General features: G+C 40.7%; 4 protein-coding genes across 9 annotated transcripts; 3 read left to right on the top strand and 1 right to left on the bottom strand.

Annotated features, from left to right (window-relative positions):
• The first annotated feature begins 231 nt into the window (after positions 1–231).
• sapcd1 (suppressor APC domain containing 1) lies at positions 232–4,145 on the top strand. Of its 2 annotated transcripts, none has more exons than XM_061030158.1 (4): positions 232–489; positions 2,722–2,892; positions 2,988–3,143; positions 3,963–4,145. In XM_061030158.1, the coding sequence occupies exons 1-4, from the start codon at positions 391–393 to the stop codon at positions 3,963–3,965; spliced, it is 429 nt and encodes a 142-aa protein (XP_060886141.1). In that variant the 5' UTR covers positions 232–390; the 3' UTR covers positions 3,966–4,145. The 2 variants fall into 2 exon arrangements, with proteins under 2 accessions (XP_060886141.1, XP_060886140.1); XM_061030157.1 differs by having other exon boundaries at positions 242–489; positions 3,959–4,145.
• Positions 4,146–7,431: 3,286 nt separating this feature from the next.
• Positions 7,432–8,388, bottom strand: LOC132956676 (achaete-scute homolog 4-like). Its single transcript, XM_061030248.1, has 2 exons — positions 8,151–8,388; positions 7,432–8,061 (listed from the first exon to the last, which is right to left on the bottom strand). The coding sequence occupies exon 2, from the start codon at positions 8,049–8,051 to the stop codon at positions 7,581–7,583; it is 471 nt and encodes a 156-aa protein (XP_060886231.1). The 5' UTR covers positions 8,052–8,061; positions 8,151–8,388; the 3' UTR covers positions 7,432–7,580.
• Positions 8,389–9,339: 951 nt separating this feature from the next.
• Positions 9,340–16,028, top strand: prdm4 (PR domain containing 4). 5 transcript variants are annotated; one of them, XM_061029830.1, is made up of 12 exons: positions 9,340–9,426; positions 9,747–9,815; positions 10,622–10,737; positions 10,842–11,030; positions 11,211–11,987; positions 12,437–12,586; positions 12,966–13,084; positions 13,176–13,261; positions 13,377–13,504; positions 13,624–14,202; positions 14,719–14,887; positions 15,051–16,028. In XM_061029830.1, the coding sequence occupies exons 3-12, from the start codon at positions 10,623–10,625 to the stop codon at positions 15,418–15,420; spliced, it is 2,682 nt and encodes an 893-aa protein (XP_060885813.1). In that variant the 5' UTR covers positions 9,340–9,426; positions 9,747–9,815; position 10,622; the 3' UTR covers positions 15,421–16,028. The 5 variants fall into 5 exon arrangements, with proteins under 5 accessions (XP_060885813.1, XP_060885810.1, XP_060885811.1 ...); XM_061029827.1 differs by having other exon boundaries at positions 10,818–11,030; XM_061029828.1 differs by having other exon boundaries at positions 9,384–9,426; positions 9,750–9,815; positions 10,818–11,030.
• An 896-nt stretch (positions 16,029–16,924) lies between these two features.
• Positions 16,925–23,399, top strand: tmem209 (transmembrane protein 209). Its single transcript, XM_061030226.1, has 13 exons — positions 16,925–17,092; positions 17,224–17,282; positions 17,409–17,770; positions 17,874–18,078; positions 18,168–18,343; positions 18,465–18,536; positions 18,677–18,773; positions 19,294–19,419; positions 19,589–19,686; positions 21,151–21,265; positions 21,445–21,542; positions 22,293–22,366; positions 22,535–23,399. The coding sequence occupies exons 1-13, from the start codon at positions 16,953–16,955 to the stop codon at positions 22,587–22,589; spliced, it is 1,677 nt and encodes a 558-aa protein (XP_060886209.1). The 5' UTR covers positions 16,925–16,952; the 3' UTR covers positions 22,590–23,399.
• The last annotated feature ends 268 nt before the right edge of the window (positions 23,400–23,667 follow it).

Genomic DNA, 23,667 nt, shown 5'->3' with positions numbered 1-23,667 from the left:
TGCCTTTTGGATCAAGAGTTGAGTTTTCCTATTTTACTTGTTTTCTATCCTGCATTGCCAGTTTCAGCCTCTCTCTCTCTCTCTCTCGCCTCTTTTTTTTTCTCTTTGTCACTGGATGTCGATTAACCAGTCATGGCAGTGACATGTGGAATTTTTCATTACCTCGCCCTGGGGGCACCATGCTGTCTGTGCCTGTGTATCGTGCTGTTATTTTTTTTCCACCCCTGCCTTTACACTCCCATTCTCTCTCTTTCTCTTTCTCTTTCTCTCTCTCTCTCTCTCTCTGGTATTATTGTGAGTCAGACCGGGCGTGTGGACCTGTGGTGTGTTGTTTGTTGTCCACCAGCTGTATGGGGCAGTGGTAGCTGTCATAGACTGATCCTCCTCTCCATGGCCGGTCGTCCCTCTGGCTCTGGCTCCTACACTGTGGTTATCATCCCCCTCAGGACCAGCCTGTACAGCCTGGACGCACTGCGCTTCTACCTATGGGTGAGGAGAGAGCTGGTGTGTGTGTGTGTGTGTGTGTGTTTGGGGGGGGGGGGGGGGGGGGGGTGATCCTAATCAGTTACCTGGGAGTAAGTTTCTCATAAAGTAGTGGTTCTTATCAGCTATCATGCATACTCACATGTTTTCAGCACAAGAGGATTTATGACCTGTACTGTACATGTTGTTATCGTGTAGGCTTCAAAGCTGTGCAGAGCTGTACATGTTAAGATAAAAAATAAAGACGCAGCACCTCAGTAATGTAAATGATAACATACATGTATGCCTTCACTGTCTCTCCAGTCTATTACAAAGTCTCCAGTTTTTTTTAGTACATTTAGATGACCTCATCTGTCCTGTTTAAATATATAAAGAGGTATTTAAATATCAATTTGGACTAAGGCTCCATTAACATACACAGGTCTATACAGGAGTTGTGCTAAATGACAGGAGGCTTATCAATGTTAACACATTATGTTTATATGTATAGATACAAACACACAAGGAGAAGCAGCTTTCATAATTCTAAACATGCTCCTTATATGAATTGTATTACGATAACTTATACTACATAGAGACTGTGTCAAAGGTGTTGTTGCCATCAGTGCTGTCCCTTCAATTCACAGCCAACATTTCACCATTACATTTTGTTAATTATTAGACTTTTACTGGTCCAGGCTTATTTCAAATTGTATTTTTTTTTTCATTTACCATTTGAAAATGTAAATTCTGTTTGTTGGCTTATTTGGTCTTTAAACGGCCTTTAGCTCCTGCGAGGAGTTTTAGGTGATAGGTGTCAGACACTTTTTAACATTTTCCATGGAAAAGCTTCTCCACAAGTGAGACATCAAAAGTACGTCAAAAAAAAAAAAAAAAAATTTAGAGGTACGGCTTCGTCGACAGAGGTTGCCATGGTCGACATTTACCCAAAGTTCTGTCTTAACACAGCTACAGACATCCCGGTGACACATTCCCACATGCCAAGTCTGCTCCTCACAGCTTCATGTTAAATGATTAATATAGAAAAAAAACTCCACTCACAGAAAATCTATTACTGTACAGGAGTGAAACAGCTACAGTATTGGATTTCAGAATCTTTCAGCAGACACACAGGTGTGATATTTAATAAGGCACAGGTTCATACTTGAACATTTGATTAACTATTGTAGCTTACGAGAATCATTCACTGGTGTTACAATGATGTCATGAGTTATGACATCATTGGAGGATGAGAACAGAGTTAGTTAGTGGTTGGCGATGTTGAAGAGGTACATCATTGTACCTCATGTGATGGTCCTGGGTTTAAGTTACAACGTGACCTCATGATACCAGAGGTGGATCATCACCACCATGTATTATGAGTCCCTGGTCATGCAGCACTGTTAGCCCTGTGTGAGCCCATTATATGTGCATGTAGTCCAGCTGGGAGTAGACAAAAGGCCTCCTGCTGCTCCGTAGATTGGCTCTGCTGATGTAAACAAAGCCTTGGGGCCTCTGGAAGACAACAGGCAGCGCTGCAACCATCCCGCTGCTCTACGTCAGGCTGCGGGACGGTTTTAGTCAGCCACCTAATAACATCCAAATCTACATGCAAGCTCACGTACTCACCCCAAAAACTGGCTAAAGCATCAAACTCAGTGGTTGAATAAATAAAAAGGCTTAAAGTTACACGCAGTTGGACACCTTTAGGCAGAAAATGGTGACGTAAGTTTGAAGTGAAACACGTCGAAACACTTTTTAAGATTTAAATTGACTCATTAATAAGTCAGTAGAGGCCAGATTAACCTGCTTAAACAGGTCAACACTGAATGTACTTTTCTCTACTCTCCCATGAGGACAGTACATCAAGTTGTCTCCACTTGATCGTATTCACTGCACTGAAAGAACAGCCGAAAGTGCTGGGAGGGCACCTCAAGGATACTTTGTGTTTCTAACCCTCCTCTATCGGGTTTACTCAGCTAGAAGAACACCCACGAGGGTAGTTTATCAAGTTCTGACTAAAGAACACTTTATCACATTTTCTCCGCAAGCATGGTACACCAAAAGGACAAATTTTCTCCACTTGGAAGAAAACCTAAAGGCTATTTATTGACACTTGTTGATTAGATAGGAAGTATTGGAAAAGTGACTGTAATTATAGGGAGTGGGAGAGAGATGATAGCATGCAGGAAAGCTCCCTGACTGAAATGTTTTAGTCCTTTTTGTATACCTGACCCTGCTGTGTTCATCCCATCGCAGATTAAGCGCCTGAAGGATCTGGAGCGGGAGAAGGACGCTCTGTGCTCTGGTCTGGAGATCCTGGAGAAGGCTCATGCCTGGTATCTGCAGCGCCTGGAGGAGAACAGAGCCAGGCAGGACGACATCGAGACCGAGAGCAGGGCCGGGACCCATCAGGAGGGTGAAGCAGAGGTACTTGATAGACCTGGCAAAGGAGTATGGAGACTACATTGGTCCCCAAGAGTAAATGTGCCTCTAAAAAGCCTCCTCTCTGTCTCTCTCTACAGGCTCGGTCTTGCTTCCTCAGGTCTTGTATTCAGCGGGTGAATGGCTCTCTGGGAAGCGTGATGAGTGAACCTAATGTGACCAGCAGCAGCAACCTCTCTCTGCCTGAAGTAGTGGCAGACAGCGACCTCCGCTGGCACAACTCAGTACTGACTCAGGCAAGCACAACACAAAATGTTATCAGAATCAGAAAGAAACTTCATCAATATTCAATTATGAAGATCTTTGTTGCCATTTTCTTAAGTTATTAGTGGAGATAGAAAGGGTGGATCAATTACATTTGTTCATTGTGTGTCCACACAAACTCCCCTGCACAAGTCAGTGCCCCTGTTGGGCTAGTCAAAAAAGTCTTGACACACCCCTATTGTGGTGGAATGAAGCTTACACTGAATGTGCTCCTGTGCTTTACAAGCATGCCATGGAGTGGGTTGGCTACATGTCCAAGATGACATGTAGCTTGTACAACATCCCTATCTCAGAGAGTCCAGGTCTAGACGACCTCAGCCTCCTCAGGAAGTAGAGGCAGCTCAGGCCCTTCTCGTGGTCTTGGCCCAGTCCAGTTTATTGTCCAAGTGCAGGCCCAGGTACTTAAAGTCCTCCACAAGGCCCACACTGACCCCCTGAATGGAAACAGGGGTCACTGGTGCCTTTGCCCTCCTCAGATCCACAATCAGTTCCTCTGTGTTTGTCACACTGGGCTGGACATGGTTCTCCTCACACCATCTGATAAAGTTGCCCACCACGGCCCTGTACTTGGCCTCGTCACACTTGCTGATACATCCAAATAAGAAAAAAAAAAAAAACGAAGCAGCAGTCAATCTAATAGTAACAACTAAAAATATATCCATGGCTGCTTGCCTCTTCTACTTGAGTTTACATCTCTTAAATGGCTTCAACACACATTTGTTTTGTCATCTTCTGTGTCGACGACAAGGCAACGATCATTTTATGCCTCTCTTTTTTTCTTTGACAGGAAGTGAGCGACAAGAACCGTCGGATCGCCTTGTTGGAGCAGGAAAAAGATGCTCTCCTTGAACAGCTTGATGAATTACAGGCAAATTGATTGCATGTATTCAGGTACAGATGGACACATGGACATGTTGCTAATGTTATCCAATTTGTAAATATGTGTTTAGATAAATAAATGACTGTGAAACATGCATCATGTGCTTGCATTCTTTTTAATACTACAAACAAGTTTGGATTGAAGACTGACATGTTTATGATGAGTCAGTAACTAATCACCAAAAAATGCAACATGCACTAACTCTCCATTGTGTATATTCCTTTAAATATCATGTGGATTAATTTTCATGTAAAAATTCAAACAAAGATTTTGGCAAATAATAAAAGAAAGTATTGGAGCTCAGATGGCCTAGTGGTTAGGTCACGCCCCTTTTAGGATATTATAGCCCTCCGGGGGGCCTGGGTTCGAGTCCGGCCTGTGGCTTCTTTCCCATAAGTCACTTCCCACTCTATCTCATTTGTTTCCTACTCTATCCAATGTCATTTACAATAAAGGCAAAAAGACCCAAAAACCAGCTTTAAACATCTTAAATCTTTATTTTTTGTGGTTTAAAGAAAGAAATAGGAGCAATTGAAGGTCAAAGGATTGAAGAAATTTGAGAAAAAGTTGCAAAATTTGACATGAGCAGAAGACCATTTAAGCCATTATAGTGAGAAAAAATCATGTTTATGCTGTAAATGTCATCGTTTGGATTTTAGCACCAAATCAATGAAAGCATTATCATACCACACTTGAATCATCCCATCATGCTTTGTATCTCTGTCATATGATGTATCTAACAACATTCAACATTGATGCTCCAAATATGCCTTTACAGTGAAAATAGTTTTGCATGACACCAAAGACGGAGCGTTGTTTCAACTTTAAAGAAGTTTCCTTTCCCCTGCAATGAGCAGATTACACTCCTGCATCATTGTGCATCCTGTTGCTGACCGTCGTTCCGTTTCCGTCTGTGAATGTGGGCTCTGTCTGTCTCAACACGTCCCAGCAGCCTCTCCTGGTGGTCCCGCACTGATCTGACTTCAGCTGATAAACCTTATCTTACCAAGTCATCGTGCATGTTTGCAGGAAATATTCTTTCCCGTCTTGCACAAATATGCAGCTTTAAAACAGAGGGCAACATTAGCAGGATTATTACAGATTCAATCTCTTGCAAATCAAAGATATCAATCTGAACCCATGCAGCTATTCCCTCATCATCTTAGATTATTTTTCCCAAAGTCAAAGCAGGGTTGAGTTTGAAAGGTTTCTGTGGGTGATGTGTGATTTCAGAAATCTCTGATTGATCCAGATCATTCCATAAAGGTTTCTTCTGATTTCTGGAATATATCACAGCCCTGCATCAGCAGCAACTTTTCCAGTAAATCGAGGAATTCCTGCATGAAATCTCTGCAGGAATCTGATTAGAATCAGCCTGTGTGCATCAGGAAAGAAAACATCCATTATGGCGGATGCTTTCCTTTAAGTAGCTTCATGTTCTCGATCTTCAGAGAGCCACTGAACCATCAAGCCCCGGGTACCAGCACTTGGCTAATTATCGTCTCTAATTCACAAACTCCTCAGCCAAACACCTTATGTTATGGTTATGTCATGCCTTTGTGGCAGTCAATGCTGTTCTTCCATACCTGTATGGTTCACTAACACTGCACTCTGCTGGTCTCCAAACTCCCTTTACTTGTATACAATGTCATGTTTCTCCCCCTCAATTTGTGGTTTTGGTGTGACTGAATCTAAGAAATGGCTGTTTCCGTGCATGTCAGCGGAGGTTGAGAGTATTAACACACAAACAGGGTTGAAAGAGAGGGGGTTCTTTGGGGGGTTCCTGTTGAGGGGCTGAGGGTTCCCTGATAAATGCATTCCTTAAGCTATTATCAGAGAAAAACTTCCCGAGGACCCTGAGACTGTACACTAAGTAGGCTAGGTGGTCTTTTAAGATCTCAGGTAACTCAAAACAATGATGGAGACTTTCTGTAGAACGGACACTTGTGGCTTAAGATGTAGTTTCTGTACCTCAGAGAGCAGTTAAGCTTTCTCCTTCTGTAACCATATTCTGAAGGCCATAAGAGAAATAAAACAGAGGTTTCCTTTTCTGTCAGAATAAGTCTATCAACAAAGGTCAAAGTTCAAAAGAGGTTTTTTCAGGTTGATTTCAATGCGATTAAATAAAAGTGTCATAAACTTTTTGTACGTCTCTTAACCAGGAGGGTTCAGACGGAGTTTTGGAGCTCTTGAAGTAAATGTTTGTGTGAGATAAGCACATGCACATTACGCTACCATACCATACCATACCATACAGTACAAAATGATGATACACTTTTTGTCCCCTTGGTTAAATTTGCCTTTGACAAATGTGCTGCACCCATTTAAAAATGTTGTCTTTTGTCTTTATTGAAACCAGGAAAACTTGTTAGAATAGAAATCTCTGTTTAAAGAATGTCCTAGCCAAGACACGCAGCATAGCTGAAAAGTATCATCACATGCTAAGTTACATTAGGACCATTCGCTGTTTATTTTATTTGAGAAGAAATAATGCACATTTATTAATTTGGGAACTTAAGTCCTTCATGGAGATAAGTTGACTTTAAGGCATAATACCATTAATAATGACAGAATAATATCAAGGCTCATATTATTCTGAGGCACTTGGATGATTCATGGCATGTAAGAAAATAAATGAAATCATAAATGGGATAAATACACACGTATTAAAATGACAGGAATGGTGAACACAAACACAAAAACAGTCCAGTAACTGTTTTGAACGAGAGGTTTAAGAGCAGGAAAAAGCACAACTGTACTTGTTATGGTATTTTACAGTAACCTTTTGTAAACGCTCTGGAGTATGAGGTTAGATTATGTTAAGAATGATAAGATTTTATGTCCAGAGTTTCCAGAACAGAATCAATATCAATATTTGTGTGCACAGAGAAGTGTCTCAGATAAGTAAACCTGGACTATTTCATTTGTGTTCAATTTTCAAGATGTTTAAAGCCTACCTTTGATGCACTGGGGATTATTTATGAAATAAAAACAGGTATAATAGGACCCACAAGTATATTGTACTTCTGCTATGATCTCTGCTCTCCCACTTTGATTTAATTATAAAGCAACTTAATTTCACAAATATGTGGAAATAGATTTAAAAATACATTTGCCCTACATTCATACAATGATTAAGACTATTTTGTTGAACTTTTATTTTTTTAATGAATTTCAGAATCTTTAGTCAGAATTATGAGACTTTTGCTTTCAATGCCACAAACCTCTGCAACAGGCGGCAAAGCTTAACATTTTATTCGATATTCATTCATTTATACTTACAATATTTGTCCCTAATCTCCCTGTATGTAAACGAATTTTATGCACAATGTGAAGACTGGAAAAATTAGACAAAGGAAATTGTTTTTTGTTGGGATTTGTTTTACTGTCTTCACAAATTAATTACAACCGACCACATAGAAAGAAAGAGAGACACACAGAGAGAGAGAGAGAGAGAGAGAGAGAGAGAGAGAGAGAGAGAGAGAGTCTGTCTTTTCCCCCGTTGACCCTGCAGGCCAACTTTGGATTTTCAAACACTGCTGAACTCTGTCCTCTGCTGTGCGCAGTTACGCGCGCCTCCAGGTGGCAACTCCATCCCGGACACGTTTACGTCCAGCAGACTCTGCAGGTGTTTGATGTAGTCAACAGCCGCACGCAGTGTCTCCACTTTGCTGAGCCGTTTGTCCTCGAACTCGTGCGGCAGATGCTCTCTGAGCCGCGCGTAACCTTCGTTTACGCAGCGCACCCTGTGTCGCTCCCTTTCGTTCCTTTTCCGAATGAACGCGGGCTCGAAGGTATATTCACACACACCGAGAGTTCCGTGAAAAGGGAAATATGACAATTGTCTGTAGGGTAACCTCTGGCTGTGCACACTGTCGAGGTATGCTGCGTCTAGGTGAAAGGGAAGTCCAACCCGGAGAGCATCCCTGTAGTGCGCTCCATCCATGTCCATAGAGAAGCTGTGGAGAGCCAGTGAGGGGACATAGGGAATGTTCTCCATAGACTCCTTTCTATTAATCAAATATGAGAAAATATTAGATAAAACAGCATTAAATATGCAATTATATTTACACTATAATCTATAAGCAACGCAACTTACCCTGTCAAATGCTCCTTACAATCATCTGCTGTTTTGAGCAACAGTTTCCTTTAAATCCTCGCCACGTTGTGAATCAGTTTGGGACACTTCTTGATCGGGACTCTGTCTGTCTGTGTGATAACTTGCTTGTTGGCCCTTTGAGGCTGTAGAAGGCAGAGTGGGTGTGATCTGGGGCGGAGATGGAGTCATAGTTTTCTTCATCAAGATTAAACTGTTTACATAACACTTCCTTCCTTTTCTCATAATGAATAAGGCAAACATTTACAAGTGACTGAATTTATACATTTATAAACTTATTCAGTCATTTCTGACAGGATTTAGACACATTAAAGAAATAAATTATTTACCCAAACCCCTAATGATCACATTCATTAATTACAGCTTTCAACTGCCGATTGTATTTAAAAATACAGGCAATGAAGTGTTACAATCAACATATCACAGCAAGCCTGACACGTGGCTGTTTTTCTGCACCTGTGGGAGACATTAAAGTTGCGCACACTACAAATAATAACAACATTTCTCCACATTTAGCCATAAAAATAAAATCACTTTTTATTCACATTTAGAGAAATATTTGTGAACTTTGTCATATTTACTTTTGTGAATAAAAATGTAAGATAATTTCATAATACATTCTATATATTTAGCTAAGATTGTAAATATTTATAATCAAAGCTAAATATATAGAATGTAAACTAAATGTTTAGAAACGTAGCTAAATATTTAGAATCAGGACATGTATTTTTAACATTTATATATAACATTTAACATTTAGATAAAACATTCAACATTTAGATATAATATTTAACATTTATATTTGCCAATGAAATTATTTTACATTTTTATTCACAAAAGTAGATATAACAAAGTTCACAAATATTTCTCTAAATGTGAATAAAAAATGATTTTTTTTAGGGCTAAATGTGGAGAAATGTTGTTATTTGTAGTGTGCGCAACTTTACAATCGGCGCCCCATACAGAGGTCATGTAGTAAAATTTTGCTCCTATAGGCTATTGAAATAATTTACAGAAAGTAAACACCACGGTTTGGAGGCAGGCTATCTATATAGGTAGTCATGCAAAGTTGTGTAATAAAACAAAATATTTCATAACTTTATCACCTACAAATTGCTGATTTCATTTTTCCCTCAGGGAATCTGGAGAAAGGAAGAGGGAGAACTGACCTGTGATCAGCCAAAAACATCCGTTCTTACAGCGCATGCGCATTCGAGGCAATTACTGTCATGGCCCCTTTCATCGAGGCATTGTGTTGGTATGTTGTTGTTTTCAATGCATCTTCCTTTTCCAGTTAGGAACAATTATGCATTTAAAGTAACGCGGTCGTACTGCAGTGTGGCTGTACTTTTAACTGGCTGTATCACCCGAGAAATATGTTTTTGAACCGTATTTGCAGGAGTAAGCTGGTAAGGCTAATGTTAGCATCGTTACCAAAGTGGTGGATGCATAGCCAACTACTTTCGACTTGTCAGTTTCAACGACGTGTTAACTGTTGTTTAACTATTTAAATGATAATTTAAATGAAAGTATGACTTGCACTTCGATGCTTTATGTTTTGTTTACAATTTTATTCAGCAGGAAGAGGATAATGAGAACTCCAACAGCAGTACACCATTACTGATGGATATCAGATGTTGAATTCAGGTAAGTTGTTGTTTACATGTCCTGCCTTTTATACAAGGCTTAAATTAATCCTATATTCAAGTGTTGTTGGTGAGAGCTATACCAAGATAAAAGAGGCATCATTTCCATCTGCTAGCTGTGTCTAAACAGCAGCAAACAAGCAAAACAACAAGATAATTCTTGTTATATTACTTAGCTTCTTAGCTCTTTGCTCAGTCCTAGTTTACTCTTTCATTTCATTTTTTTAAATTTGTTCCGTACATGTCAAAACACACAACAGAAAAGGAAAAATTCACACTTTATCCCATGTACGTAAAGGAGCAGGGAGAAGAATAATTCTTGTTTTGCATGCCCCCTTACTCAAAAAGCAAACAAGAAATATCTGGATGGTTCTGTCCAATTACAGTCAATGAATGAATATCACGCCAACGTAAAACAAATCTGACAATTCAGTCGTTACTTCCTCAGAAAGTAGAAGCAAAAAAACACACACAAAACACACTCACTGCCACTTTCATACCGTCTGATAACTTTGTTCTTGTACATTTTCTTAAACTGAAATATCTGAACACCTTCAAGTCATTATTTAAAGAATTCCACAATTTAATTCCAATGACAGAAATACACTTCTGTTTTAAAGTTGTCCTCGCAAACTGATGCTTAAAATGACATTTTCTTCTACGCTCTTCATCTTCTGAGCTAAAAACAAAAACATCTTTTTGTAAACTTTCTGGTAATACTTTACTCTTTGCGCCGAACATAACTACAAGTGTCTGTAACTCAACTAAATCTTTCAGTTTCAACAAACCTGATGTTGCTTTTCCCAGGATGAATGAGATGAACCTGAGTCCTGTGGGCATGGACCAGCTCAGCGTGCCCTCAGTGAGTGCCAGCCACCTTGGTCTGCCAACGTCCCCCACACATAACCCCATCCCCACCTCAGGTAGGAAAGAAAGACGCCCCGTGTTGTCTCAAGCTGCATCACATAGTCACATGGTTTATACACATTCCATTTGTCTTAAGTGTCCATGCTGAAATGTTGTTCAGGGATGCCAGTGGCCATCCCCAGCCTGGGTCCTTCCTTGGGCTCCCTTCCTTCTGCCCTCTCTCTGATGCTTCCCATGGGTCCACTGAGTGACAGAGGAGTGATGTGTGGCCTGCCAGAGAGGAACTACTCCTTGCCGCCCCCTCCATACCCGCACCTGGAGAGCAGCTACTTCAGACACATATTGCCAGGTGAAGTACTGTTTGAGTTTGAAATGTATTATCTGGATTGAAATGTGTCAAGTAGTTGGGCATATTCTTGTACTAAAAATGCAGTTATAGAATAAATCATCAATGCTGATCAGTGTATTCAATTAAAAAATTAGAGATTATATTATAAGCTATAATCTCCCCCTTTCTCTCCTGCTGTAGGTATTTTGTCCTATCTGGCAGACCGTCCACCACCTCAGTACATTCATCCCAGCAGCCTAAACATGGATGGGACTCTGTCTGTGGCCAGCAACAACCCCTCAGGTCTGGATCACTACAGTGGCCCTGGAGGCCCACTGGAGCAGGGCCTGGTACCCATGGACTCTAGACAGGTCAGCGGCCAGGGAGACCTCCACCAGACTGGTGCTCATGAGCTGGACTCTACAGGGTTGGCCATGGAGTCACGTGTCAGCAGCCCCATGTCTCCTGACCGTATGGGAGAGGAGCTGGCGAACATGGAAGGAGTTGGGGTGGTGTCTGTGTCTGACACCCAGCAGCAGCTCGGAGGAGGACGGCAGCCTCAGCCGCATGAGGGTCTGACTGGGGTGGACTCATCTGGTGGGGTGATGCCCCTGCATGGACCCCCTGTGCTTGAACTACCGGTGGTGATGGAGTCGGATCACATGGGGGGCCGAGTGGGCAACGCTGGTGGTGGAGGAGGTGGAGCAGGAGGACTTGGGGAGCAGCTCCATTCAAATGGGGAGCTGAACTCAGGGGTGGTGAGTGTTGTGCTCACTGGCTCCATGACCAGTCAGGGCCAGCTGGAGTCTGTGTCGCTCCACGGACACTCTGGGATGGGGCTGGAGGCAGTTAATGTTTCCCCCATCACTGCGGAGGTGTCGCTGGGTCCAGAGAACAACCTTGTGCTGGTAAACTCCACCCTGCAGCTCGAGGATTCTGCTGCCAACAAGGAGAACATGGTCACTGGCTTCACCATATGTAAGTGTGTCATTACAAACTATATTATTTACAAAAAAGTCATAGACAGCGTTGGTAGAATTAAAGTTGGAGCATTTTAAAACAATTTTTTTCTTCATGATACTGATTTCAAAATGAGTAGAATCCATTGCAAAGTACCTCTCTGATATTAACAGTATGTCATAGATTGATGCGATATCAAATTAATATTTGTTCTGCTGTATACTACCACACTGACAGAAGCCTAACTCTGCTGCAGAAGTTTTTTATATTGTATTGCTGCACTAGCTAATACCTCACACAGTATTTATTGTAGTATCGGAGCATTCCCTACACTGCTATCATATTGGAACAACTCAAGTTTAAGTGTAATGAGCGTGGTGTACAAAAACATAATAATTTTAAACTGTTCACAAGCAATTCAAGTGACTTTCGCTCGTTTAAACTCTTGTGTTGTTCTCGTCCCCCAGGGTGCACACTGTGTGAGCGCTCATATACCTCAGACTGCCCAGAGCACGGCCCAGTCACCTTCATCCTCGATACGCCCATTCAGAGCCGAGCCCGCCTCTCTCTGCCACGTGCACTGTGCCTGCGCATCTCAGTGGCTGATGAACCGTTGGGTAAGAGAATAAATCACCTTCAACAGGAAAAGACTGTGGCTATTAGTGCACTATTCTGTGGTCAGATGTGATGACAGTATTTAGGATAATATCAAATGTTATTGTTAATATTAGTAAGCACATTCTTAAAATAAATTCCTGCATTTTTATAAAGAACCTAAAGAAACCTCCTTTGCATTGTGCAAATATTAGTTTTGGTAAAGTTTTATTAAGAGACTTTTTAAAATATTGCACCCAAACATGATTATTTAGACAATAACAAAAGAAGAATTACCTTTAGAATGTTAAGATCTCTTCTGAAAATAATTATGACAAAAGGTAGTGAATTGCCAAATGAAACATTATGTCACTGACTTCAGTGTGTTCATGCTCATTTCAGGAGTTTTTGCACGAGACGTTATTCCTCAAAGGACCTGCTTTGGACCGATGGTGGGCCAGCACTGTAGCAACGTGGACCTCTCTGATTGGCCACAAAAGGAATCGCCACAAGTTTGGAAGGTCAGTGCAGCTGCTTTTTTCGTCCGACTGTGGTTGTAACAGTACATGAAAAAAATCTTAATAAGAAGAAGGACCCATTTCTCTCTTTCAGATGTACCACAACAATGTGCTGGAATTCTACATCGTGACAACAGATGAGAATGAGTGCAACTGGATGATGTTTGTCTGCAAAGCCAGGTATGACAGATCATCTTGGTTTATCCTCAGGATTCTCAGCTTACAGCGATAGGGGGGTAAAAAAAAAAAAACATCCCTAAAGAATAAAAAATATTTTATGTTTGTGTGTGTCTAGGACGCGTGAGGAGCAGAACCTGGTGGCGTACCCTGCCAACGGTAAACTGTTCTTCTGTACAACCAGAGAGATCCATCCAGACCAGGAGCTGCTCTTCTACTACAGCAGAGACTACTGCAGGCTGCTAGGTGAGATGAGACAAAGAAGATTAAACCTGCACAGTTTTCAGCTTTTAGAGCATGTGTTTATTCCTTGCTGACATGGTTATCCATTAATAAATGTTCCATCATCCTTAATGTCGCTTCAGGTGTTCCTCAGGTACCCGAGGGCCACATCTGCCAATGTGGCAAAGAGTGCTCCTCCTTCTCCGAGCTCAAGTCTCATTTGAGCAGCCATAACGCCAACCACAGCCAAAACCAACCTCCACACAGCCACAGCCCATCACAGCAGGACCATTCTCAACAACATCAACAACAACAACAACAACAACAACAACAACCACCACCACAACAGCAGCAGCAACAAGAGCAGCAACCACAGCAACACACTCACCAGGAAGAGAAGCTGACCAACGGGACGTCCAGCTCCTCCTCGTCCCCATGGCCCTGTCACGCCCACGCTGCCGGACAAACAAACGGTGAAAACAGCAGCAGCAGGGGCGATGGTAACCGGAACTGTGATAATGTTACATCCAGAGCGAAAGGTCAGGGTCATGTCCGGGAAAAGAAATTCAAATGCAGCATGTGCTCCCGAGCTTTTACCACTTCCACTAAGCTCAACGTGCACTTCATGGGGCACGTCGGGATGAAACCACACAAGTGTGAATACTGCAGTAAGGCCTTCAGCGATCCCAGCAACCTCAGGATGCACCTCAAGATTCACACAGGTGTGTACATGAGGAATTGAAGTATAAACATTTGTTGTTGTTTTGTTACGCCCCACCCAAGTAGCATCATTATCTCCCAACAAGCTACATATAGAATTCAACAATATATATATTAGTAAGTTGTCTAACATGTTGCCTCAGAGTAAAAAAATGACAATTTCAAACACCCCTTAAAACCTCTTACAGAGATAAATAGACCTTTTTAGAAATTGAGAAGTTTGATGATGCTCATTAAATCTTTTCTTCAAGGCATTTTTTCTCCAGTATTTGAGCTAAGCCTAACCAGCTGCAGGCTGTGGCTTCATATTCAATTCATCATCTTTATTGACAGACTCAGGAGTCCATTAAAAAAAGATCAAAACAAACAAGATAGAAATTGACTGTGTTGAGAGCACGATCAATCTTTTCATTCAACTCGTGTCAAGATTTAGTAGAAGGGTTGTTCCCAATATGTCACACTTCTGTTGAAAACATTTTTCAGCTTTTGAAATACTGATTTTTTTTTTCCCCCAACAGGTCAGAAGAACTACAGATGTACGGTTTGCGAGAAGTCCTTTACTCAGAAAGCCCATGTGGCGTCACATATGCTCATCCACACCAGTGCAGAGAAGCACGAGTGTGACCTCTGTGACCGCGCATTCATCAGGAAACATGACCTGAAACAACACATGTTCTCTCACACACAGTATGTAACATTATGTTTTCTTTGTAAAACAGTTCCTTGCATTGGCAAACTAATGGATGTGATTTTAAGCATTTCTGTTTCTGTCTTGATCTCAACATAATTACCTGATTAAATAAACCTGATCTAATGTATTCTTTCATACTATCTCCCCTTTTCACCACAGTGAACGCCGGATACAGTGCCCAAAGTGCCACAAACATTTCCTCAAGACCAACCACTTGAAAAAACACATGAACTCTCACGAGGGCCGCAGAGACTTTGTCTGCGAGAAATGCCACAAAGCATTCCTCACCAAATACCACCTCACCCGTCACCTTAAGATATGTAAAGGTCCAAAGGCAGAGAGAGCGTCTCGTAAAGAGCAGGACGAAGAGGAGGAGGAGGAGGAAGAGGAAGAGGAGGAGGAGGAGGAAGATGAGGAGGATGGAAGGGGAAGAGGAGGAGAGAGACTTGTTGACTCTAACAGCAATGATGAGTGTGGTTTAGATGTTGGAGGATATAACTCTGAAAAGTCCCTGTCACCCCCGCATTGACAACACTGCCTCTTGTGATGTCGTGTGTATTTATTTACTTCAATAAAAGATTGACATTTACCTCCAGGTTCTGCCAAATCACAGTGACTTTACTCTGACTTAAAAATGCATTTAAAAGATCCTGTATATAACATGTTTAGTCTCACATTATAACTTATAATTGCTGCTAAAACTAATTTTGCCAACCTATAAATATCTGACTGTATTTCTATAAAACATATTTTTTTTCTATTTAACTCAGGAACTTGTAATATTGGTTTCATATTACTTATCTTACATTTGTTATTCTTTTTGCTGACTCACTAACATGGGGTGAATGACTAAGATTCATTTGTAATTGCAATATAATGTCAGTTAAAATTTCTGATGCCATTTACTTTTAGTCCTGATATGTGATTGCTTATTGCCTCTGTGTTTATTTAATTTATTGAAAGCAGAATTACATTCCTTTTCAAGTAAAACTTTCTGTGTGAATGGAAGCCAGCCACTTGAAATCAGCAATGTGGCCACTGATGTGATACTCATTGTATGAGTGTTGTTTTATGTTAATATGCTTCGTCTGATCTGTTGCATAGAACTTTACTAAATAAACATTTACATTTCTTATAGATTGTCTGATATGATGTACAGTAAGAGCCCATTCCATTGTAGTTTTGATATCATATTTTTCTTATTTATTTTTACATTAATGTTCATTCAACTAAACAGTGCAAAATCCAATGCTAAAAAAGAGAAGCAGCGCCCCCACCTGGCCGTGTAAATTTGTAAAAATCGAGTCATGAGATTTTTGTCACTTAAAGCACAATGTGATAATTTTTTACTACAAAAAACATCATTGAATCGTTCAGTAATCGACTAATAAAATGCTTTACTTATTTATTTATTTTTTTAATTAAAAACTTCCGTAAAATAAATTCTAAGATTGAATATCTTTCCCGACAAACGACGATATTAATTAATTTAAGAACTGGTAAGTTGATTATTTTTGTAACATTATTACAATTGTATACACACTTTTTTTTCTTCTTCTATTTTCTATATATGTGTAAATTAATTCAGAGACTGATTTAAATTGACAGCTTTGCTCCGACCGGAAAAGAGAACAACAACTTCCGGTGAAAATACAAACTATGCAGCGCCGCGGTAGTCATTCACTCTAGCGTGGTATGAAATATCTATAATTCCTTGTCGTATTTTTTTCTTCGTCGTGTCGAAGTGTTTTAATATTATTTTTATGAGAGTATGTGCACCATGGCATGAATTTGACTCTGAAACCAATCACATTTTGAACTGTTTTCAATGCATGCTAGTTAACTTTAGCTACCCTGCTATCTGTGCTCAGTCTATGGTGCTGTACCACTAGCCGTGAGTCTAGTACACTTGTTGTGCTTCCCGGTCTTTCTAGAGGAATAACTTGCTCACACACATTGCTCGTGTTAGTTATATATCTCAGGTTGTGTTTTATCTAGCCTTGAGTGAAGCTCACCGCATTGTCACTTGTGTTCCTGTCTCAGCCTGGACCGTCTGAAACAATGATGACCCCGTCGACGGAGGGGAAGCCCAGCATGATAGACCGAGCTCTGAGGATGAGGAGGGAGGAACAGGCTCGGCAGGTGGTCCTTGCCTGGGCTGTGCTAAACGTGTCTTTGGCTGGCATGATTTACACTGAAATGTATGTTGATCCAGAGTACATGTTCTGTTGTAATCATTGGAAATCATGTTAATGTCGACCCTTTCATCTGCAAACTCTTGCCTTTCCATGCTAGAGTGCTGTGATATCTGTGTCTTTGCATGTTCTATTAGGTCAGGAAAACTGCTGAGTCGATACTACAACATCACATACTGGCCTATCTGGTACATTGGTGAGGTCCAAGTTTTCACTCGGTTTAATGTAACCCTGGAATTTCATTTAACACCCAAGTGTGTGTTATTCATATTAGGAGACCATGTACGCTAAGTGTGTCCTTCCCATTTGTGCTTTTCTACAGAACTGGTGCTAGCCTCCCTCTTTAGCCTCAATGCTCTTTTCGACTTCTGGAAATATTTCAAGTACACAATGGCTCCCTCCACCATTGCTGTATCGCCGGAGCAGCATCGTCTCCTAGGTCTGAGAAACTCCACAATTCAGGCCTCTCCTCCCCAAAAGCCGGAAAAAAAGGAGACTCCGGCTCCAGCCCAGTCGTCTCCTCTTCAGGGCCAAAGTGTGCTGAGTTTCAGCCCATCGAGACCCGCCACCACCAGCCCCAAATTCTCCCCAAGTTGCGTTCCTGGGTACAGCCCTCCTCTCAGCAACCCAACCACACCGAGCAGTGCAGGGGGACACTTTTCTCCCTCAGTGGCCTTTGGAAAGGTACATTCATCATATTTACTAAAGAAAAAACACCAGGCTTGAGTACTTGCTACAAGATTTTTAATGACATCACATTGAGTTCATTGTGTCCTTCTTTTCTCAGGTGTTGAACTACAGTCCCTCCCCAGGCTCTTCTCCTTATCCCAGTAGCATTGGACCAGCAGAAGGCTCCAGCTTGAGGGCTCGATATCGGACGTCCCCCTCAGTTTTTAATTCCCCTGGCAGCAAGGAGGACTACATGGAGGATCTGAAAAGCCTGGAGAGGTTTCTCCGCACAGAGGAGGAAAAGAGCCACCGCAGCCAGATGGGTACATTTCTATTTGATTGTATATTAGGGACAGGCGTATGTAGGCCAACATTTCCTTTTTAATAGATCTATGAATTGTGCACTCCTTAGGGAGTCCAGAGGCTGTGTCACCAAATCACAGTCCAACATTTTGGAACTACAACCGCTCAGTGGGAGATTACGCCCAGAGTCTGAGGAAGTTCTTGTACCAGCCTGCCTGTCGTTCCCAGGCGCCATCTGCCCACAAGGATGAGACGGACCTGGGCTCCAAACAGGCCGCAGAGGAGGTCTGTAAATTTTACTTTTAAAACGACATTAAATGATTTGTTGTTGTTGTTGTTCCCTCATAATGTTAGAGTAGAAACTATGACTTGTATGTATTTCACTTCTTCCCTTCCTGGAACGTAGGTGTGGGCCAGAATCACAACCAGCCGCCCTGTAGTGGACCGCATTGACAGCTGGACAGCCAAGCTGAGAAATGTGAGTGTTCGAACATATGAACTACATACTAAAGAAACTTTATTTGTGTTTTTTTTTTTGTTTAAAGGAATTCCATGCCCAAAAACTTCTGACTTAATTTGATTTGAGCAATCAAACAAATCTGTTTGTGTCTTTTGCAGTGGATCAGTGACACCATCTTGGTCTCCCTGGTTAAGGAAATAGATTCTGTCAACAGCCAGCTCAGGAGGATGGGCTGCCCTGAGCTCCAGATAGGAGGTAAACCATCAACGGAGAACATTAATCCTGGAAAATAGGATTTGTCCTCACATGGCGGCTGAGTCCTCTGAAAATACCTTTAAGTGCAGGCTTCATACAGACCAGCGACCACTCCATTTACAGTTACGATATTGAAATCATCACTGAAAATATTCTATGATTTTTATACTTTGACAGTAATATTGTTTAAATGCCATTGAACTTGTAACGTTAAAAACATTCCACAGAATTCGAGGAAGCAGCTGCTTCAGTAAGAATTGCACTTTTTTAGGAAGTAATGGGTTTTATTTGTAGTCCTCAAAAGAGCTTAAGCATTTTAGTTTCTAGAGGAACACGCATTATGGGAAAGTCTTTTCAGGTTACAGCAGGAAAGTAGATTTAAATCCAGGATTAAAAATTGGCTACAGAAACTTTCATGAAGCTGCATTAGAAATATGTAAATGAGAGTAATTGTTAGTGTGATTTCAAATCATTTTTCTTCTAATTTTGGAGTTTGTTTTTTCACTCTTTCCTCCACCAGAGGCCAGCATAAGCAGCTTGAAGCAGGCAGCCATAATGAAAGCCTCATCGATCCCCACCATGAACTCTATTGTTCAGTATCTGGACATCACTCCCAACCAGGAATATCTAGTGGACAGAGTAAAAGGTAGGCTCAACATTATAATGTGTGTCTGACATTTGTCGACCCCTATTGTGATAATGTGTCTTAAAATTTGTGTCTAAATGTTAGATAGAAGAAAAAAAAAATCCTGATAAACCACAGACATTTCTTATGCGGTGTGTTTTGAACATTGTTTTGTGTATTCTGCTGTCAGAGTTGGCCCACAGCGGCTGCATGAGCTCCTTTCGCTGGAATGGCGGTGGTGATGTGAAAAACAGGAAGTGGGACACAGACCTCCCCACTGACTGCGCTGTGAGTCTACACACACACACACACACACACGAGCTAAGCTACAATACAAAACCAGTCACTAAACAGATGCCAATCCATGTTTGGTCTTTTAATCTTGTTGTGGCTGCAACAAGCGATTATTATAATCATCACGTAATGTACAGATACGTTCTCGATTAATCCTTCAGTCTGCAAAATGTCAGCAAGTTTTTGAACATGTGGATATTACATGTTCATAGTGTCTAAAATGTGGTCATCAGATATTTTGATTTGTCCCATATATTTAGAAACCTTAGAGATTTTCAGTTTGGACATAGAAACAAGAGAAATTCTGACTGGTGCATTCTTTGATGTTTTTTCTTTGAATTTGAGTTAAATAATTAACATATAAACATTTAGTTACAGATTATATTTGCTACATGCTGTTCTAGTTAAATACACTTTATTTATTAACCTTTATTTAACCAGATAAAGAACCCATTGAGATCAGGATCTCTTTCACAAGGGTGACCTGGCCAAGAGGTCAGCAGCACATGTCATAAGAACAGTTACAATTAAGTGACAGTATAGATTAACAACATAGTGTTTTCAATGTATGTCAAGTCCTGACGGTCTGTTAGCTGTATGTATGCTTAAAAAAAGTCTGTAGTTTTAAAAACACAATTGTGGCTCTTTTTAATGGCAAACAAATGGTCTTGGAAGGAACCATTCAAAACGAATCAGGCCAAAGAGCCGGTGCTGATCACCTGCATGTTTGTTAAAGCTTGTGATTCTATCAGACACTTTTATCTTTGTCGTTTGAGTCGTGCTGCACAGAGCAGGTGAAGTTGACATCAGGCTCAATCCAGAAATGGTACACTGAGCCAGGTCAATTTTCAAAACAACCAACACCATTTTCAGTTCGATGATTGTACATCACACCATATCACATTTAACAAAGGAGCTATTTATGGCTGGCAGGCAATACATCATGCTTCTGAAACGCTCTGTGCGGGGTTTTAAGATGCATCTAGGGTGAAGCAAACTGTGAGAGATGTGCCTTGTGGAATCCCAAAAGATTGGCTCGAACTGTCTCTTGTGAATAAACCGGAGCTTCTTGTAGTGCGAGTCTTGTTTTGCTTCTCTGTACCTATTCGTGTTTTTGGATCCAGCACCCACTTAGGGATCTTAGTGTCTTTTTTGAGTGTCCTTGTGGAATCCCGGACATGCCCCCCTTCAAGAGAAGTTCTAGATTGCAATATGAATAAGAATAAGGAAATAAATTAAACTAGGCTCCTTAGGTTGAAACTAGTTAGCATGTAAACTTGTTTCATATAAATAAGTCAGTTTACAGACAACCTAAGTTTATATGTGAAATTTGACATGGCGTCTTCAAGTCTTCAGGGTCTGTGCTGCAAACATTTTACAAAAGTTTGCCTGGTTTTCATTGTCACAGTAGGACCACGAGCCATATAACTCAGCTTAATACTTCATCTGTCCTTCTAGATCCTCATGCATGTGTTATGTACATACCTGGACTCCAGACTGCCCCCACACCCAAAGTACCCAGATGGAAAGACTTTCACTTCCCAGCACTTCAGCCACACACCAGACAAACCTGGTAAGTGCAGAGAAGACACACACACACACACACACACACACACACACACTGTGGCTTAATTAGGAAGGAATTGTAATAAAAGTCTTCTGATTTCCACTTTCTCTCATTCTTGGAACACATCCGCTCTCTACCCTTCATCCATTCAAGGCTCTTCTTCTTTTTTGTGTTTACTGTTCTAGATGTAACCAAGGAGAGCCTGTTCTGCATCCACCAAAGCAGCACCACCCCCCCTCACTACCAGCTCATCTACCAGGGACATATCTACAGTCTGCCCAAGGTGACACTAACAACCGCCTGTTCTTCAGGCTCTGACAAAGCAGTTTGTGGTCTTATTTTATCATCTTAAAATGTAATCCCGAAAAATATCTGTCTCAGAGCTGTTTTATTTTGTACCCTCCAAGTTGTTCTTCATAAAGGTTTCCCCTCAGTAGCTCTGTACATGAAACGTACCAGCAAATCATCTTCAATGGCTGCATAAAGCATTTCACTTGCCAAAGGGTTATAAAACACAAGAAGCTTGTTCAACCGAACACACATTTCTTTTTAGAAATAATTGTCTGAACATACTGTGAGCTAATATTTGTTATCCTGTTAGGTCTCGGGGTTGAGATACAAAGCTACAAACAAAATGTTTTTAGCTAAAGTTGAAACTGACTGTCTGAAAGATATTTGTGGACTTTAGTGTCCCTTGATATTTTTTGCTTTTAAGAAATCCCCACCTGATGATTTGTTTGCTCCCCTTTATTACTATTTCCTTTTAAATAAGAGAATAGAGGTTTTGTCATTTTATCTTGGTTCTGCCTCTTTCACAATGATAAAGCTTAAAGAGCTTTTTATCTCTGCGTCCTCTTCATAATTGATAATTGATAATTGAATTGTTAAACCCATATATGTGACTAATATGTAAGAAAAAAGCTGTAAATCTCAGGTCAACATAACACCTCTTTCCTGAGTGAATTCAGGATTTTGTCTTCTGTTTTAACACTGGGAGTGCAATAACATGAACCCATCTTGATTTCTATTACAGGGCAGGAACAACCTGTTCCACACAGTCCTCATGTTCCTCTATGTTATTAAGACTAAGGAGTCAGGGATGCTGGGGTGAGTACTTCTGCTACTTTGTGCCATATCATTGTGTAATGAATTATTGATTCATTTTCAGCAAAAGGTCACGCAAGCACCGCACAGATTGCTGTTTGATTAAAAATAATGGGTTTGACCTTGCATGTCTCCTGGATTATAATTAAATTGCTTTCTTACTTTCTTCAGGAGAGTCAATCTTGGCCTTTCAGGGGTGAACATCTTGTGGATATTTGAGGACTGATGCGTCATCTTTTACAAGCAACAGAAATCTGCAGTTGGATTTTTTTCTCCCACAATGCACTGGTTGAAATATCCTTTCAATTTAAGGACTGCTCTATCAGGGGCAGGTCGAAAAAGGAGCACTTCACTTTAAAAGACAAAATGTTCATATTTTTCGACATTTTTACAACTTTTGGTGTACAAATTTACAACATTCTGTATTGTCATTGACTTTTTATCAACACTTCATGTGCGCCAATGTGTGTGGTCATGATACAATGCAGAACTGTATTTTTTAACATTGTGTGGGTGGTCTGGTTTTGTATTCTGAGAATGTACCAGCATGGCAGCCTTGTACATAAAATACCTCGGCTTGATCTGATAGACAGTAAAGGGCTAAGACCCATTTAGCATGAATGCACATGCAGTATGTGTGGACTTCTGTTCTTTTAGCTTCAGTGACATTTTTGACTGGTGTGCTTTTTTTATTTCTGCTACATTAGGGATGCTCCTGACATGCTTGAAGTTATCTACAAAAAGTACTTAGTCTGCAGTTGCAATGATTTATTTTGTGCTAGGTTACATTGCAACCTGAATATATTCAGTGTTACAAATTTTGATAAATGATGGATAAAAAATAAAAGCCTTAAAATCACCAAAGTCTTGTTTTGTGAATAGAATTTGTTGAAGGAAGGAGTTGTGAATGTTGTTAATCTTGATCTCTTGAGTCAGTCATTTGTTACATGTCCAACATTGTATTTTTATTGTTTGTGCGTGTTTTCAATTATGCCATTTACTACTTAAATAAAACAGAAATGTTGATTTCACTGCATCTATGGCCACTCTGTAATATTTTCTATTTAATATGCATCCACTTGGTGGCAATGTAGCTCATTTTAAGATCTGACTTCTGGTAACATCTCATGACATACTGCATATTTACCACATGAGCACTGTAATGTGATGCAGTGTCCTGTGCAGCAATGTCAAGATTTCAAGTACTATCAGAACAGTGGTGTTCCAGTGCAACATTGGACCGACACAAACTGTGCTGATAACTATGAAACTGGTGTTGTAGAAGCATGCCCTCCATAATGTAT

Source organism: Labrus mixtus, chromosome 22 (genome assembly GCF_963584025.1).
Source record: "Labrus mixtus chromosome 22, fLabMix1.1, whole genome shotgun sequence".
In the NCBI taxonomy this organism is placed as follows: Eukaryota; Metazoa; Chordata; class Actinopteri; order Labriformes; family Labridae; genus Labrus; species Labrus mixtus.
The sequence above is the reverse complement of the archived record's forward strand: the minus strand, read 5'-3'. Positions and strand labels throughout refer to the sequence as shown.

What these genes read in the sequence shown, in the direction of transcription:
- sapcd1 (XM_061030157.1), top strand. Translation starts at nt 391, where the DNA reads ATGGCCGGTCGTCCCTCTGGCTCTGGCTCCTACACTGTGGTTATCATC. An exon ending in ATCAGGAGGGTGAAGCAGAG is followed by an intron (nt 2,893 to 2,987) that starts GTACTTGATAGA and finishes CTCTCTCTACAG; the next exon opens with GCTCGGTCTTGCTTCCTCAG. An exon ending in ACAACTCAGTACTGACTCAG is followed by an intron (nt 3,144 to 3,958) that starts GCAAGCACAACA and finishes TTTCTTTGACAG; the next exon opens with GAAGTGAGCGACAAGAACCG.
- tmem209 (XM_061030226.1), top strand. Translation starts at nt 16,953, where the DNA reads ATGATGACCCCGTCGACGGAGGGGAAGCCCAGCATGATAGACCGAGCT. An exon ending in GGCATGATTTACACTGAAAT is followed by an intron (nt 17,093 to 17,223) that starts GTATGTTGATCC and finishes ATGTTCTATTAG; the next exon opens with GTCAGGAAAACTGCTGAGTC. An exon ending in CCAAACAGGCCGCAGAGGAG is followed by an intron (nt 18,344 to 18,464) that starts GTCTGTAAATTT and finishes CCTGGAACGTAG; the next exon opens with GTGTGGGCCAGAATCACAAC.
- prdm4 (XM_061029827.1), top strand. Translation starts at nt 10,623, where the DNA reads ATGAATGAGATGAACCTGAGTCCTGTGGGCATGGACCAGCTCAGCGTG. An exon ending in TAACCCCATCCCCACCTCAG is followed by an intron (nt 10,738 to 10,817) that starts GTAGGAAAGAAA and finishes ATTTGTCTTAAG; the next exon opens with TGTCCATGCTGAAATGTTGT. An exon ending in CTTCAGACACATATTGCCAG is followed by an intron (nt 11,031 to 11,210) that starts GTGAAGTACTGT and finishes CTCCTGCTGTAG; the next exon opens with GTATTTTGTCCTATCTGGCA.
- LOC132956676 (XM_061030248.1), bottom strand. Translation starts at nt 8,051, where the DNA reads ATGGAGAACATTCCCTATGTCCCCTCACTGGCTCTCCACAGCTTCTCT.